Raw genomic sequence first — 17,128 nt, forward strand, 5'->3', positions numbered from 1 at the left:
ACAAGGAAATCACAGCATGGTACAAGGGACACAGCATATACAGGCACATGCAGGTCAGAGAGAGCTGGGCCAGAGGGTGGTGCAAGGAAGTGATGATGGCACTGACTTAAGAATTTAAAAGTACTGGCAGGTGGGGCAGGACACAGCTGAGCCACTCCAAGGTTGGCTGAGGGAGGGCTGCAAGGGGTGAGAGGTGGGCCTCAGGCACAACACCAGAGGAAAAAGAAGTGGGGAAAGCCTGGGGGCAGGGTGTTCATGGCAGCACCCACCAGAGGCAGGCACCATAAAGATGCTTAGGCTTTCCAATTGAACCTGCTCTTCCCATGCCCTTCTCCCTGACTTCCCCCCTCCTTGCCCAACCACCTCACTCTGTATGTGTCCTGCTCCCGACCCCACCACCACCACCCCAAAAGCTGGGGCTAAGTGACAGCCCAGTGCAATGCTCTACTTCACGATGCTGCTTTTTACAGAGGCAAAGGCTTGGAGTCTCTGACTAGGCATCTTGTGGGAGAGGGGGTGTGTAACTGTCCCTGATGAGTGCTGCCTGGGCCTGGACACTCACACCCCTCAAAGGAACTATGAAAGCCAAGGCCACCATTTCCTTGAGGCATCCCAGCTCCAAGGTCACACGCAAAGGCATGCAGCAGCTCAAAGACATGCAGGACAGCTGGGGCGGGGGTTCGTGGTCCCAACCCACCCAGGCACAACGAGTAAACACACCACCTTCTTAGGCTTCAGTCCCCGCTGCATGAGGAGTAGGAAAGGGCACAGTTAGAGAAGCAATGTTGCCCTGCGCCAGCTGGCCAGACATCCTGGGTATAGGAGCTCAAACCAACTCAAGAATGCACAGGTAAGGCAGAGAGTCAGGTTCCCTGGGTAAGTGAGATGAGGGATCCCTCACGGATTGCCTTCCAGAACATCCATACCCTGATCCAGAGAAATGAGGAGTCTGAGCCCCACCTCACCACCCTGCAGGGAGTGGCAGAGGAGCACCATATATGGCCTAAAACAGGTGGCCAAGGACCCGACTCCTGGCCATTCACTTGTGAACAGGATAGCTCCTTCCTCCTGAAGCTCCTACCCTTCTCCCACCCCCAGATCCTTTAGATCTTGGCATCCATGGATAACAAAAAGGTGGAAAGTTGGCAACACTACTGAGGTCAGACCCATCTTTCCCAGCCATTTGACCTTGAACTTCTGGGGTCTAATAGTTTCACCTTGTTGCCTTTACTCTAATCCTAAAGTATTAAATCACACCTGCTAGAACTAGGTCTCCCTCCTCTTTTCCTCCTTCTCCTCTCTTTCCCTTCACATCACTCCTCACTCCCGCCCTCCAACCACTCACCAGTTTACTGGTCTTTGCGGCTGCATCAGTTCCCTCTGTAGAAAGAAAAGAGATACAGTGTGAGTTTGTATAGAAGGATGGAGGAAAAACACATCCTGGCAGGCTGGGGGAGATGTCACAGGGGAATATGGTCAAGATGGAAAACTTTCAGGATCTACTGTGGCCTCATGTTATGGGGTGAAGCCCTGGGGACTCCTGGATGTGGGGAGGCAACTTAGGTGAGTAGTCATTACCTCTTTTGAGAAGCTTTGAGGCAGAAGAATCAGGTGTCTCTGGGGAAGTAGTATCTGCTCCATCTTCAAATACCTGGATCTAAGGTCACAGAACAGACTCAGTGTAGCCAGATCAAAGATGGCTGTATTATGGGCCCCTCCCTAATCCCCAACCAAGTCTGGGGTACAGGGCCGCTTCCCTAAGGAGGGGTCTCCAATTATCCCTCCCCACAGCCACCTCCCACTCTCCCAACCAGAGGTTTATTGCACACTCCCAAGAAGAAGCAGCACCAACACACCAGCTTCACATGCAACAGAGCTTGTACGCCTGCCTGCACGCACACCAACAAAAGCAGGATGTCAGTACCTGGGATTGGCGCACAAAGATCCCATGTCCCTCTTCACAGGTGAAGTACTTCCTGCCTTGGACAGTTCCATCATTTTTGCCCTTTGCTTCATCCAGGATCACGCCTACCCATTTGCCAGTGGCAAAAAGTGTGGCTCCAACATAGGCCACTGTACCTCGGTGGCCTTTTCCAATCACCTCCACGCGGGAGCCCACTCGCAGAGGCCGGGAACTTGCCTCTGCACTCATCCTGCTGCCACTGGGCGTCTGAAAGAAAGACACATGCAAACAAACACAGTCAGAGGCCTAACATCAAGGGTGCCATCCTCGTGTGTCAGAAATATCCCCAACCAGGAACTTGGGCTTAAAGATATGTCACTTCCCGGAACCCCATTCTCAGATTCTCCCCAAAATTCCTCTTTGGAAAGCATCCATGATGTGTTCTTCTAAGATTTCTCCAAACCCCTCTAGAATCTGCCAGAAAGTGAGTTTATATTTAAATTTTTTAACAAATAGTAATTCATTGATAGACTCTGAATGTCACCACTGGCTACTTTCTCAGGAGTACTACCCCCAGTGAGAGGAATTATGTTTAAGCAAATAACTCACTTTAGAACGGACTCCCCACAACCCAGTGCCTTGACTCGGGAGCCTGAGCTGGGAAGACACACAATTCAGTGGACGACCCTACAGAATCCTGTTCCCCACCTGCCATCCCACCCCACTGTCGCCTAGTTCTCTCCATCCTTCACATGACTCTCCCAGGCCTCTTCCTTTAGAGCCACACAGCTGTGCCTTCCTCCAGGCCCTCAAGCCACCAGCGCCCCTCTCTAACCTGACTCCCTTCACCCCCACCCTCACCACACATCACCGTCACACTCCTGGAAGCCTCACACAGCCCAGCCATTCAAATCCCTTCTTCCTATGCTCTCTGAACTCTCTATCCCAAGCTCTGCAGAGATCCTGCCCCATGTTACGCTACTAAGAAAAGAAAAACAAAGACCAGGTAAATCAGATACTATAGGTCTATCCCTCATTCTGTCCCCAGACTCTGCCCAGTGGTCCAAACAGAGGGTTCATCATCCCATGGATGGGCAAGGCAAACAGGCAGAGGAAGACACTGTCCTTGGGAAGCGCTGTCTCTGATGGCAGAATATACTATGAAATTAGGACCTGAATAGGCCCATGATTTAGAAGAAAATCACACCTGAGTCATTTTTAGCACTAGCAGCTCCATGAACCAAGAGCCTTGCAGCAAAGAGATGAATGAGGCATGAAGAAGTGAAACCATGATCCTAAAGACCCCAAGAGTCTCCCTCAGATGTCTCACCTCAGGAGCCAGAATACCTTCCAGCCCTATCACGCCCTAACTCCCCTCTCCAAATAGCTCATCCAGGAAGGATATGGCTTCCAGGGTCTCCAGAGCCCCAATTCACACATGGGGCAGCAGGGTGGCTCTCATGGACCCAATGATTAAAGGAACTGACAGTGAATTAAAAACTTGCCCCAGACCCCGAGACATCCCACCCACCTCCCAACCCCAATAAGCCTCTCAGAACCAGGTGGATACAACAGTGGGTACAAATTTAAGCTCAGCCAATAGAGAGAGAGAAAGCAGGTGACAAAACAAAGCAGCTCTAAAGAAAGGCTCCGGCGCAAGGCCATTCCAACCCACCGACCCCATTCCAAGTCTCCAAGGTATCCTGGCCCCCAATCAGGAACCCCTGGCCTGCAACCCAACTAGAGTGGAAGGCTAGCCTAGCCAGTGCCCATTTAGGGCCCAGGCCTAGGAGGGGAGGCCTGCCTGGCCTAACAGCACCGGAGCTGCGAGGGCTCTTGGAAACACGGGCTGTGAGTGCCCCCAGGCAGGCTCCAGCCTGCTGCCCAGCCCCCACAGCGATGAGGTCCACAGGCGCCCAGGCCCCCTCCAGCAACCCTGCCAGGTCCGTTCCAGTCAGGGCCACTTACCCGGTTGTACATGTGCCTCTTGCTCTGGGCCATGCTGCTCACTCAGCCTCTACCCCCTTCCCCAGATGGAGGGGGAGAAAAGGACAGAGAGAAAAGGCAGAAACCGAGGCAGGAGGGTCAGGGCTCCAGGCCCTTGTGGACAGACGCTGGAGCCGTCAGGCCCGGCCCTCCCCAGTCCATGGGCCTCTGTCAGTAGCCACCAGGTGAGGGGTGGGGGGCAGAGACGGGGGCTGAGGAGCAGGTCCCCTCTGCTGCCTGAGGATTCCTGAACCCAGAGACACCGAATCCTGCTAGCCAGCTGATGAGTCTCACTCTGCGCTAGTGCTGCTCTAGACTTGTCAGGGACGTGCCAGCCGCTGGGTCCTAGTGCCCCCCTGCTTCCTCTGGGCCAGACAAGAGGTGCAGGGACCAGTGACTGGGCCCAGGCCACAGACCCTCAGCGCTTACCCACAGAGTGCACCACCCACGCACTGGAAGCACAGCCCTGACGGGGCCTGCTAGTCTGCACCCCCTCAGCATCCCTAACCACCCCCTACCCCTCAACCCAGGGTATGAGTCTCTCCAGGCCCACAAGCATCAAGCGACAGTTCAGAATGATCAGCTGCCTAGGACCTCTCCACAGCCAAAATAAGGGTCCCTCACCCCACTTTCTGATGCTCTCTCTCTAAACCCTGAGCTCAGGGTCCAAATCCATTTGATAAGGGACTGGATTTCAATCTCACACTGCACCAGAGGAGCCAGGCTCTGTCCAATCATCAGCAAGGGAAGGGGCAGTAATGAAAGCAACTCTGTGCACACAGCAAAGCAAGGCAAGTCCCCCAGTCCCCACCCGCTGGCAGAGACGGCCACAGTCACTCCTCCTTCCTCTGGCTGTTATAAGGGACCAGGCTCTGAACCCCAAGAATATGAAGAGGGGTAGTAGGCAAAAGCAGACAGCTTACCTCCCCCTTGCAGCACAAGGCACAGGCCACCTCAGGTGCCTGCTCTTGAGCCCTTGGCCTGGCACCCTGGGCATCTCAATCCTAAGGCGCTCTTTAACAGAAACAATGAGACGGTTTATTTTCTAAACTCAGTGAAAATGGTGTACTCTGGTGAGAGGTCTCCAGTGGACTTAATGATACCATTTCATATTTATTAACTTACGTGCCAGGAGCTGGGAGTCAACAGAGCAGGGCCCCAGCCCCAAGCAGCCTATGGGCCCCACTGAGCATGGTCTGGATCTGGATCCCCCAGGCCTGGCGATACCTATCTTTTCTGCATTGGGTGTCACTGGCAGGACACTCCACTTTCTTTCTAAGATAGCCCAGGTCGTCCAACAGTAGAATGAGAGCCAAGTCAGAAATGTGGCCCCCAAACACTTCTCCACAGCTTCAATCCTGACCAGGCCCCCTAAGGAACCGCCTCTCTCCTCCATGACAAAATATCCTACTTGCCCCCTCCCTTCCCTAGTCACCACTAACAGGAGGACAGGGCATGAGTGCAAACCCTCCACCCCAGGCAAGTAGCAAGACCCTTGTAACCCAGCCCTTCAATGTTCAGTGCCCTTTACAGTCACACCTTAAAAAACATCATCTTACAGTGTTGTGGGTAAGACAGCCAGCTCTAGACTCAAGCTGCTCATGTTCAATTCCTTGTCTCACCACTTAGTAGCTACATAAACTTGGTCTAATTACTTAACATCTCTGGGCCTCAATTTTCTCATCTGTCAACTGGGAGCAATCGAAGAACATACCTCAGGGGTTGATGGGAGGATTGACAAGATAACCCATGTAAAACATTTAGGGACAGCCTGGTATTTAGGAAGTACTCAGTAAAAGCTAATATTATTATCACCATCATATTTGGATGCCACAAAAACCCATTAGAGAGGCAGGCCAGGGATGAGGATGACAAGGAAACTGAGGTCTAAAGAACTAAGCAACTTCTCTGAAGCTACAGAGATGTTAAGGAGTGGAGCTGCAACTGGAACCAAAACTGAATTGGAGCCCTCTACTCTTGCTACTGTCTCTCACTGCTGCCCCACACATCTGCAACCTTCCAAGGCCAGGTACTTCCTCTAAACCACACTGTCTTCAAAGATTCAGAAGAGCTCAGATCTAAGAACACTCTCACAACTCACTAGGTTTATACTCCAATTAACTTGCATGGAGGCCACTTCTTCTCCTACAAAATGATAATATTTGCCATGTCTATATAAGTGTTACAAGCCTCAAATAAGATAAAGTACATAAAATTGTTTTGTAAAGAATACAGAGGTTATAGACATGTAAGAATTATTACCTGACATGACACGAGATGGCACATAAACCTTAAAATAAAAGGTCTAGAAAATAAGGATAAAAAGTTACAGGCAGGAAAAAGATGAACTAGAAAGAAAAGGGGTACCTGATGGTGCCTTGAATTATGTGGAAAGGAAAAGTCCACAAAACACTGTAGTTGTGAACATAGTATAAGTAGAGGCAGCAGTAACTTTCCTTGACTAGAGAACATTAAAGAAGACAGGCTTGGCTGAAGTGAAAAATTCTAAATGAGTTCTTCTATCAAACTCTAAGCCTTTTGAAGCCTGAGCCCATGACTTTTCTTCTTTTTGGTCCCATGGCCTTTGTAACAGTTTGATATTACTGATGAATTCCAAAAAAAAATATTGGATCATGTTTGCAATCTGATCTGTACCTGAGCATGACTGAGTTATGATTTTAGGGTGTTGAGTCCCCACCCACCAAGGGATGGGGGCTCACAGACAAAAGGCATGGCAAAGAACAGAGTTGAGGGTTTCTGATGTTGGAATTTTGATGTTGAAATTTGATGCTGAAGACTTAAGCTGGAGCCCCGGGAAGTAAGCACACAGAGGAAAGAGAAGCCAGTCCCAGGAGGAAAGGAATCTTGAACCAGAGAAAGGCAAGCCCCAGGAACATAGGAACCCAGGAAGCCTGAACCCTCACAGACATGGCAGCCACCTTGCTCCAAAGAGACTTTGGTGAGGGAAGTAACTTATGCTTTATGGCCTGGTATCTGTAAGCTCCCACCCCAAATAAATACCCTTTATAAAAACCAACCAATTTCTGGTATTTTGCATCAGCACCCCTTTGGCTGACTAACACGGCCTTTATCACAAGGAGTCAAATATTTCTTGAATAAACAAAAACACTAATATTGAGCTAGACTAGAAAGTAAGTATGAACAGGCAGGGCAGACAGAGACAGATGGACTTGACCCAGTAACAACAGGAAGCCAGGATGAGATCATGAGCAGGAGGCTGGCACAACGAAAGTTGTTTTAGAGGATCAAACTGGTGGCACGTGTGGGATGGAGTGGCAGCAGGGGCAACTTGGCAAAGACAGGGATAATGGCAAGGAGTCTCCTGAAAAAATGGGCAAGGGGCAAAGAGGGTCTGGAGAGAGAAATGGTCATGAGAGGGAGGGAAAAGGAAGGGAGAAACAGTACCAAAAGACACTGAGGTCTTGTGACAGATCAGATGTGGGGGAGAGAGACAACATGCCTACAGGTCAAGATGATGGGCTCTGGAGCTGGGTAGACTGGATCCCTCCAATTGGTTCTCTCATTTCCTCACCTGTATGACCCTGGGCAAGATATTTAACTTTCTCAGCCCCTGTTAACTCATCTGCAAAAAGAAGGAAATCATGTCTACTGTACAAGGAGGTTGTGAGGCTTAAATAAGATTTAAGTAAAGTGGATAGCACAGTGCCTGGCACAGAGTATGTGCTTAACAAATGGTATACATTATCTTCCTCATTAATGAGAAGATACATCAATGATGTGTATACAGTAGGAACTCAAGTGTTTCACGGAGAAATGGATGGATGGATGAATGCATGAATATGCAGATGAATGCAAAAACTTGGAGTTTTCAAGCATGAGTAATGGAAGAATGATAACTGAAAACATTAACAGAATTGGGGAGAAAATGCAAAAGAAAACTGAACATATTAGGAGAAAAAAATAAGTCCTGTTTTAGGACCCTAGCCATTTCTTTCACTATCGTCTTTGAAAATGAATCTGTGGGGCAGCGGACTTGGCCCAGTGGTTAGGGCATCCGTCTACCACATGGGAGGTCCGTGGTTCAAACCCCCAGCCTCCTTGACCCGTGTGGAGCTGGCCCACGTGCAGCGCTGATGCGCACAAGGAGCGCCCTGCCACGCAGGGGTGTCCCCGGCATAGAGGAGCCCCACACGCAAGTAAGGAGAGCCACCCAGCACAAAAGAAAGTGCAGCCTGCCCAGGAGTGGCACTGCACACACGGAGAACTGACACAAGATGGCACAACAAGATGACGTAACAAAAAGAAACACAGATTCCCATGCTGCTGACGACAACAGAAGCGGACAAAGAAGACACAGCAAATAGACACAGAGAACAGACAACCGGGTTGGGGGCGAAAGGGGAGAGAAATAAATAAATAAATCTTTGAAAAAAAAAAAAAGAAAATGAATCTGTGCAACAGTCAAAACAGAATTCATTATCTCTATTTTAGAGAAAATGGAATTAAGTCTCGAAGTTAAATGACTTGCCAGGAAATGACCAGCTGTACAAGTAGGCACTCTTTCCACAGCCCCACAGGGTCCCAGCCCACGCCGTATCAGATAATCCTGAGTTACCTGTTTTCTCAGCCAGGAAGAGACAGACAATCCCTGGATTTCTAATCCATTTTCTGTTCCAATGAGACTTCCAAAATGTCTAGGAAAATGGGAACAAAGGGGACTAAAATCTCTGTGGTAAATAGGTCACCAATGGTCTTGGAGAAAATTTCAGAAGATCACAGGGAAATAAGCAGACTGTCGGGAACTGGGGAGGAACTAAGAGAGGAGGAAAAGCATCTTTGGCACACAGCCTGCAGGTTTTCTACCTTGCTTTTACTGGTGCCCCTGCATTCTTTGACCTTCCCTTGCTTCATCTCCCTGAACTTTTATCCTGGGTTATCCCAACTGTCTGCTTTCTCCAGGAGCTGTTTGGAACCCAGGCAGGCTGACAGCAGAGTCCACAGGTTTGAATTAAACTGCATTAATAACTCGGTATAGATTAATCCGGTTGCAAAGAAACATGATTGTAATTAGAGGGTATGGCAAGATCCAATTTTTCTTAATACCAGGACAAACCTATACATCTTTAAAAGCACAAGTAGGGAAGGGATAAATATGGACAACTTCAGGAGTCAAGAAGCGAGATCTGCTTACTGAGTGGAGAAGGAAGACTGGGGGACTCGACACCTGGAAGGCTGGATTCCAAATAATCATAGGAACCCAGGAAGAAAACACATAGACAGCCTTTTGTTCCTAGGTCCTACTCCTCTATCTGCCTTACAGAGCTCATACAGATAGGACACAGACCCTACAGGGACCTCCTTCTACCCCTCTGGCTGATTATCCCAGAAATGTCTGCACCCTACTCCCAATATGAACACAGCTCTGCTCTCTCCCAGGGGGCCACTCACCCCCAGAAATACCCAGGACCTGCCAGGCCCATCTTCAAAACACACAAGAGCGGCTGCTACACAAAATGCCTCCCTTATCCCCAATAAAAGAATTTCCTTGGGGAGGCAAGAGGCATTCAGCCCTGTACTGAAGAACTGCAGCCCGCCCAGTGCTAGCAGGAGTTCCACTTAACAGCCTCTTTGAAGTTCCCGCTGGTTCCTCCCCCTGAATCTACCAGCAAGTCCCTGGCGCTAGGACCTTGCAGATAGGAAACCCTGAGCCTGCGCTCTAAAGAGAGAGATGCACCATTTCACAACTTCAGCAAAAGCCAAAGCAGCCAACAAAGCCACAGCCACCTGGACTCTTGCTGTGCTCTGCCTTTTGGGCAGCTCACCAGCCACTAACTCCCCAGAAGCAGAGCATTCTGCCTTTTCTCTTTTTTAAACCCACGTCATCATCTGATCATAATGGAAATCAATCTCCTCAAGCTACCACGCAAAGGCGTTTCCATGGCAACCTCCAGAGGAAGGACACAGAGATGATGCTCCAATGGCTGCAGCAGGAAAGGGTGAGTCCGTTTCCCTTCCATCCATGCCATCCCACCACTCTGCCATTTCAGCTAAGTCAGCTGTGTACCATACCTGCAAACTCGGTCACACCAAGGGGGAAAACACAGGAGGTGAGTGCTAATAATAATGCTATTACGTAAGATTATAGGTCTGTCTAGTCTCATAACTGAGTGGCAGAAAAAATTCTTTTACAGGGTGGTAGGGATGGGAACAAGGTCTCTCGTTTTAGTCGCCATCTCAGGCAACAAGGTCTCAGCTTGCAGAACGTGACCAAATCACCTAGTCAGGGTGCTAAGAAATCACTCAATGATTTCAGGGGTACCCTACGTAGTTGCAAAAAAATGGCAGAAACTGATCCACTGCCCTGCACATCCATGGTATTATCATGCCCACAGACTGGCTTGGTAATACTTCCTTCTCAGTAGACCTAGACACCAAACCCTCAAGGTCCAGAAATTGGGATTAAATTTCTGCCTTCACTGGTGGCCCCCGGGGGAGGATGCCATTTGTGCAGAGATAAGAGGTTCCTTAACCACAAGGACATTAAGGCAAAGGAATTCACCATGCCTTAATTTCCTCCTCTGTAAAATGGGGAAAAAAACAATACCTTTCTAAAAGAGGTGCTTTTAAAAACCAGGAGAGAATGCATAAACAGTACTTAGAAAAGTGCTGGGGATAAAGCACTCAATAAATGTTAGGCATCATCATCATCATCATTGTAGTACAGGACTTAACTTCAGATGGCTACTCAACACCTGGAGCTTGTCTCAAGGCTGTCCTCCTTCCCTTCCCGCAGGACAGATGTCCCAAGCTTCCTTTGCCACTTTTAAGACCCTATTCCTGCCCAAGCCCATGCTGTGTTCCTACCCCTCAGCAGATATCTTGCTGGGAAAGAATATGGAGCCTATTAAGTAAGAACTTCTTTGCAAATTTAGATTTGCCTCCATCGTTGCCTCTTTCCTCCTACTTCAGAGGGAATGGCAAACTGTTCTTTGCAGGGTCACTCTCTCCAACTTCCTCTGAGGACTTGAGTTAGCAATTATCTTTTCTCTTGTGCCTTCAGTTGCACCCTTCCCACTGGGTCTTACATGTCATCTGATAACCACGCTCAAGACTTTTCTATTCTAGGAAGAAACCATCCCTAGGCTCTGCTAACTCCTCCTCAACCTGCCACCATCTCAATTCTTCCCTTCCCTGCCAAACTACTCAAAATGAGTACACCTCCTATCCTGACTTCCTCACTTCCCAACCACTCCTCAATCCATTGTATCTGGCTCCTGTCACTACCACTCCACTGAAGCTGCTCACACTCAAAAGTAAAAACCCTGGAGACCATAATCTCTTGACTGGTCAACCTGCAAGCTCATCCTGCTTGACCTCCCTGCAGCAACTGAGGTACTGATCCTCCTCCTGGAATTTCCTCCTCTCCTAGCTTCCTGGACAACATTCTCTCTTACCTTGCACACCAATCCTTCTCATCTCCTCTGTCACCTTCAGAGGTGCCTAGGAGCTCATGCATTCTCACAGCTTCTACTACCACCGACATCTACCAACCCTCGGCACAGACTTTCCTCTGAACCTCAAACACACCTTCCACCTGTCTGTAAAGCGCCATAGACACACCTTAAGTTCAACATGATCCAAAATGCACTTGGTATCTTCCCCTCAAAAAAAAAAAAAAAGTTCTTCTAAATTCCCTCTTTGTTATTGGCAGTCATCCACCCAAAATGGAAAACTGAGTCATCCTCAACAACTCTCTCTCTTGTTTTCAACAACCAATTAGTCATTAAGTCAGGTTAACTTTATCGCTAAAATTTTTCTTAGATTCAACCCCTCCTTTCCATCCCTGCTGACCTAAGTCTTACTTCAGCCTTAATTCATGCCTAGGCTATTATAAGTCTCCTGATGTCCCTACACAGGTTCTCCCTCTTTAGTCTATTTCCACAGTTCACTCCCAAGATACAATCATGTCTCTTCCCTGCTTAAAAACTTCCAGTGCCCACAAAATTGAATCTTAGCATAGCATTTTAAAAACCTGACCTCTTTCTCAGTCCAGTCTCATCAATCACCTTTCCCTTGATGCTAAGATTCACTTACACTCCAGCCAATTGGATCTACCTACCTTTCCCCTCTTGCAAATGCTGCATGTCACCAGAGTCATTCTCTCTCCTTATACTTCAAGACTCAGCTTAATTATCCCCACTTTGCTGAAGATTCTCTCGACTTGTCCATATAAAGCAAGTCTTTCCTTCCTTTGCCTTCACATAGCACTTTGTACCTACATCCATTATAATACCATTTTATTTAAAATTTTGTCTCCCTTATCCAATCATGGATTTTTCCAGAACAAAGAGGCTTTACCCATGTCCATATCCCAAGCACTGAATACAGTACTTTGGACAGAGAAGGCACTCAGTGTTGAATGAAAGCCTGCACTAACACTAGGATCTAGGGATATAAACAGGATCTGACAACTTTCCAAGAGAGCAGCTCCATTCTTAAAGACCACCACCACGGAGAAATTAACAGTCAAACCCACCCACCCCCAACTTCCTTTAGCAGATGTGGCTTTTTTTTCCCTCCAAATAGGAGCCTGAGAACCTAACAGCACAGGGCCTACAGAATGTGGTCACCAATACTGAATCTCAGTCTCTTATGCTTTGGGGTAAAAGGACAACAGAGAAACCTCAAGGCACTAAATGAAGTACAGATCTTCTGGGGAAACAGATTAGGGTGAGACCTTCGGGGTGGTGAGGGCCCTGTCTCTGCTGCAGTGAGGCCCTGAGGAGATATAAAGGAGCTTGAGGACATCAGACTGGACACCTAATCTGTCCATCTGCTTAACGCAACTGGTACCAGCCTGAGCTTCAAAAAGAACAATAAAAAGCCAAACTTAGAGTCTCCAAAATGGCAAGGACCCTAAGACAGATTTGAATCGCTCAACCACTCAGCACTTACCTCCCCAGGTAACAATGAGGATTCAGTTATCATGTCCCTTGGCATGGGACAGACAGCCCAGGTCCCCACGGCACCACCCAGCAGCTGTGGACAAGACATGCAACCTGGGACTCCACTAGGAGAAGCCTTCCCAACCCATACTTCTAGGCAGTCTCTAGCTATAGCACAGCTGGCAGACTAAAACCTAGAGTGGCAGTTGTCATTGGTATTAAGATTTTCCCAACTACTCTGACTCCTCCCTGAAAACTTTTCTTCTTTTCTACCCATACTCAGTGAGGCATAACTTATCAATTCTCCCTTAGTCCTGCCTCCTTCCTTTTAAGTCCACTACCACTGTCACCACTTTTTTTTTCAAGGAGGTACTGGGATTGTCCCCAGGATCTCGTACATGGTAAGCAGGTGCTCAACCACTTGAGCTACTTCCGCTCCCCATGTCATCACTTTAGTCTGTCATTCACTAATTTTGAGAATTAAGGCAAATCATTTACCTTCTTTGATGCCTCATCTGTAAAACGGTAACAACTGCTTTGTCTACCTCACATGATTATTAAAACAAAAGCGAGCATGCCTGTGAAAAATTGTGTAATCTGTAAAGTATTATACATAAATAAAAGGCATTACTATTATCCTCAACCTAAGTTCTCTAGACTGACATATGAAGCATAACTGGCTCCCTGCCTCTCTCCTTCCCCACTTCCAATCACATTATACTCCACAATAAGGCAAATACATACTCTAAAATAGTGCTTTGTCCAAATAATCACCCACCCAAACGTTTTATTGACATCATCATTTCTTACAAAATCACTGTCCAACTCCTGATCTGAGCAAAGTTAGTGCCTGGCAGACAGTGGGTATTCACACTGTGATGTCCTGGCCAACAAGGCCCTCCACAGTGTGAATTCAACCTTACCTTCCACTACTCTCAAGACACCTTCACTTTAGCTACTGACATCAAATACTCCTGTATCTGAATCTGCAGTCTCACTCTGCTTAGGATGTCTTCCCTAGTCATGCAAGCCCCACCCACCCTTCAACACCCAGTTAAAGCTCCACAACACGCTACGCAGAACAAGGACTAAATTCAAGAGAAGGATCTAAAATTACATCACATAAAAATTAAGGACAATTGAGCCTGGAGAAAACATTGTAGGAATAGCTGCCTTCTAATACTTTTTAAAGAGGAATTATACTTTTTTTTTTTCTGTTTGTTTCTAAGAGATACCTAGGGCCAATAGGATGACAGCTGCAGGGAGATGTGTTTCGGCAATATGAAGAACTTTCTTACTGAGCTCTCCCAAGGTGAAACGGGTTGCCTCCTACAATTAAGTTCCCCATCACTAGAAATGGTCAAGCCCCAAAGAGCCGTTTGGCAAAGATACTGCACAAGGAATTCAAGTATCAAAAGGGTGACCGGACTGAAATCACTGCATTTTAGATTTGAAAGGAACTTTAGAGATATTCTAGTCCAGCCTTCAGTTTATAGGCCCAGACAGGTGAATCGACTCATCCAAGGCAGCAGTTTGTTCTGGAGAGCAGGAAGCAGCACATGGTCCCTCCCTCTCAAACTAGTGATCCTTGCCTTTGCTTTTCAAAATGTGGTCCACAGAACAGCAATATTAACATCACCTGGGAGCTCATCAGAAATGCAGAACCACCAGTATCTGATTTTAACAAGACCCCCGGGAATATGCATCAGTGAAGCTGGTAGAGCACTGGTCTACACTACCACTTCCTGAGTTCCTAAAATTCTGGAATTTGCATTTCCCAAATTGTTCCAGTTATTAAATAGAGGCACCATCCATGAAAAACAATATTCCCTGGTCAATTTTGGGAAACTCTCCATTCCATACCCACAGATGGAGATTTGGGTAATCATCAGCATACTGAAGACTCTGAAATGTTCTACAGTAAAGAAAGCTGTTTAACCACGATGAATTTTCCAAACATATTTGAACACAAAATGCCTTTTAAAAAAAGAGAAAAAGTTACTATTACCTCTTTTTTAATATCCCGTGATTCAGGCTTTGGCTGTACACCAGGTAAAGAATGGCAATCGCTACCTCACTGCCCTTTGACTCAGTACCTTAAACATAGGACATTAGTAAATAGTCAATATGGGCTTGCTGCTCACTGTAATTAATAATGGCAAGTTATTTAAATGGCTCTTAAAAACAACAGAGTCCCCTCATCTATGTGATTTGATGTTGTTCTGCCGAAAGAGGGATGCGCAAGATGACTTCTCGAGGGTCATCCTGCCCGCTAAGGCGGACCTGAGGAGTGGGAGCAATAGACACACCAAATCCACATCCAGGCCCCCATGCTTGAGTACTCTATGACTTCGTTTGTTTGACACAGAACTTCTCGAACACATGCCCACAGAAACCCTGTGGCCCGGCATGGGTTCGGGGGTGCCTCGGCCGCTTCCAGAAGAGGGGGACCCTAAGTCCCGAAAAACCGGGAGGCGCAGTCACTCGGACCTCGGGAAAACACCGCAAGGTTGAAGACCTCAGGTGGGCCGGGAAAGCCGGAGGTCAAACACTGCGGGGCCCCCCAAGCCCGGGCGGGAGCCCACCCCTGCACGGCCCATCCCTGCCAGTCCCCGCGCCGCACACAGGGCTCCATGCCGCGCCCCAAGCCAGCGCCACGCCTCCTGCCCGCCGCCGGGAACCGCACGAACATGCGAGGGGCGTCGGGGTAGACCGCTAGCAGGGTCCCGTCGCCGCCGCAGTACCTGTCGGCTCCGCGGCCGGTTCCGGCCCCACCGGCGACCGCCGCCCAAGACCCTGCCCGCCCCGCCCCACTCCGTCCGCCCCACCCGCGTGAGCTGCCCGGCGCGCCGCCGGACCCCTCCAGGCCCACCCCAGACCCCCTCGCCCGAAGTCCTGGAGGAGCTCTGCGTTCGGGAAACACGCTCCTCTTCCGCACAGTTCGGACGGGGTTGAGAACCGGGGGGTGGAGGAGACATCGATCAGGCACAAAGCTGGACACCTGCGGTGGCATCTGCGCACGCGCACTGTGCCTGAGCCGCCGATTAGGACCATAGGAGAGCGGGCCCGTATGGGCGAGCGCCCTCTGCCGGCAGAGAGGAGACAGCGCAGAAGGGTTAAAGGAATTACTTGCAAAAAAAGGGTCTCCCCAAGAGGGTCGCTAAGCTTTTGAGTGCTAAAAACGGGTATTTAAGACAATAGTGTTAAGTCACATCTCATCGTTTATCCTGTAGGGGGGGAAAAGATTGCTACAACTCAGTGTAATCCATTACATAGGGAAACAAGCATTCTCGAGCCCTAAGGAGGGGAATGTAAAGTAACAAGAAAGTACATACCAGCATATTGGCACTTTTTTATCTAAACATATTTTAAAGTGAAAATCAACCTAAGGCTAACTGCTTTTTGACAAGAGTGCCAACACCATACAATGGGGAAAGAATTCTTTCTATATTTTGAAAGTTAGATGCTTATCAGATAAATAATTTGTAAACATTTTCTCCTATTCTGTAGGTTGTGTTTTCACTTTCTTGATAATATCCTTTGATGCACAGAACTCTTACAACTCAACAACAAAAAGACAACCCAAATTAAAAATGGGCATGTTGAGGAATAAAAAACATAACCTTGCAAAAATATCTAACAAGTCACTCCTGCCCCCGCTTCTGTGGATCGGCCTGTGAGCGCATGGCCTTGCAGGGGAATAGCAAATAACTCCTGCCCCCTGTTTCTGTAAATCAGCCTGTGAAAACATGGCCTAGTAAGAAGATATCAAACGAGAGACATCACACCCTTCTGTAAATCAGCCCGCAACCTCACAACTGCATTCTGCCTCTGTAACGCTCCTGCTTGCAAAATTTTGCCTAACAACGTGGTAGCCAATGAACGAAATTTATGCTGATCCCACCTGAAATCCTATATAAACCTATGAAAACTGAAAAACGGCTCAGAATTTGGAGATTGACTCTCCTCTCAGCCCGCGTGTAATAATTCTGTTCCCCCACTTCTCCTGAAAAGCCGGTTTTGGGTTTTGATGTGGTTCAGAACTCCCGGCTTTGCTGCAACATTTGGTTCCCTGACCAGGAAACCCAAACGTGCTGGCCCTTTGAGCCTCCGGTTTGGGACTGGCGGACGTGGCCGGCGGAGATCTGCGCACGAACAAGGCGGTGCCACCTGTCCCACTGACGGGCCTTCTTCGGGGAAAGGATTCCTGTGGGCCACGTCCTCCACTCCAGCCTGACTCAGTGGAGAGGTGGATTGAACAACAGCAGGAGATGTCAGAAAGGTAAAGCCCCAGGGCTCCGAGTCCCAGTCA

The 17,128-nt window shown here is 48.4% G+C and overlaps 1 protein-coding gene across 49 annotated transcripts in view; it reads right to left on the reverse strand.

Moving 5' to 3' along the window:
* DCTN1 (dynactin subunit 1) overlaps positions 1 to 15,885 on the reverse strand; it is a 30,261-nt gene extending 14,376 nt beyond the window's left edge. For 4 of the 49 annotated variants that reach the window (XM_058278951.2, XM_058278949.2, XM_004467995.5 and 1 more), the window contains exons 1-4: positions 3,872 to 4,249; positions 1,925 to 2,170; positions 1,579 to 1,657; positions 1,346 to 1,380 (exon numbers count right to left, since the gene is read on the reverse strand). In XM_058278951.2, coding sequence (XP_058134934.1) covers positions 1,346 to 1,380; positions 1,579 to 1,657; positions 1,925 to 2,170; positions 3,872 to 3,904 — 393 coding nt within the window. In that variant the 5' untranslated portion in view covers positions 3,905 to 4,249. Of the gene's footprint in view, positions 1 to 723; positions 745 to 1,345; positions 1,381 to 1,578; positions 1,658 to 1,924; positions 2,171 to 3,871; positions 4,250 to 8,486; positions 8,566 to 14,824; positions 14,913 to 15,560; positions 15,654 to 15,688 lie in introns of those variants that run through there. The other 45 variants (XM_058278957.2, XM_058278953.2, XM_058278952.2 and 42 more) reach the window with 35 other exon arrangements.
* Positions 15,886 to 17,128: the final 1,243 nt, after the last annotated feature.

This window comes from Dasypus novemcinctus, chromosome 17 (assembly GCF_030445035.2).
Source record: "Dasypus novemcinctus isolate mDasNov1 chromosome 17, mDasNov1.1.hap2, whole genome shotgun sequence".
NCBI classification, from domain to species: domain Eukaryota; kingdom Metazoa; phylum Chordata; class Mammalia; order Cingulata; family Dasypodidae; genus Dasypus; species Dasypus novemcinctus.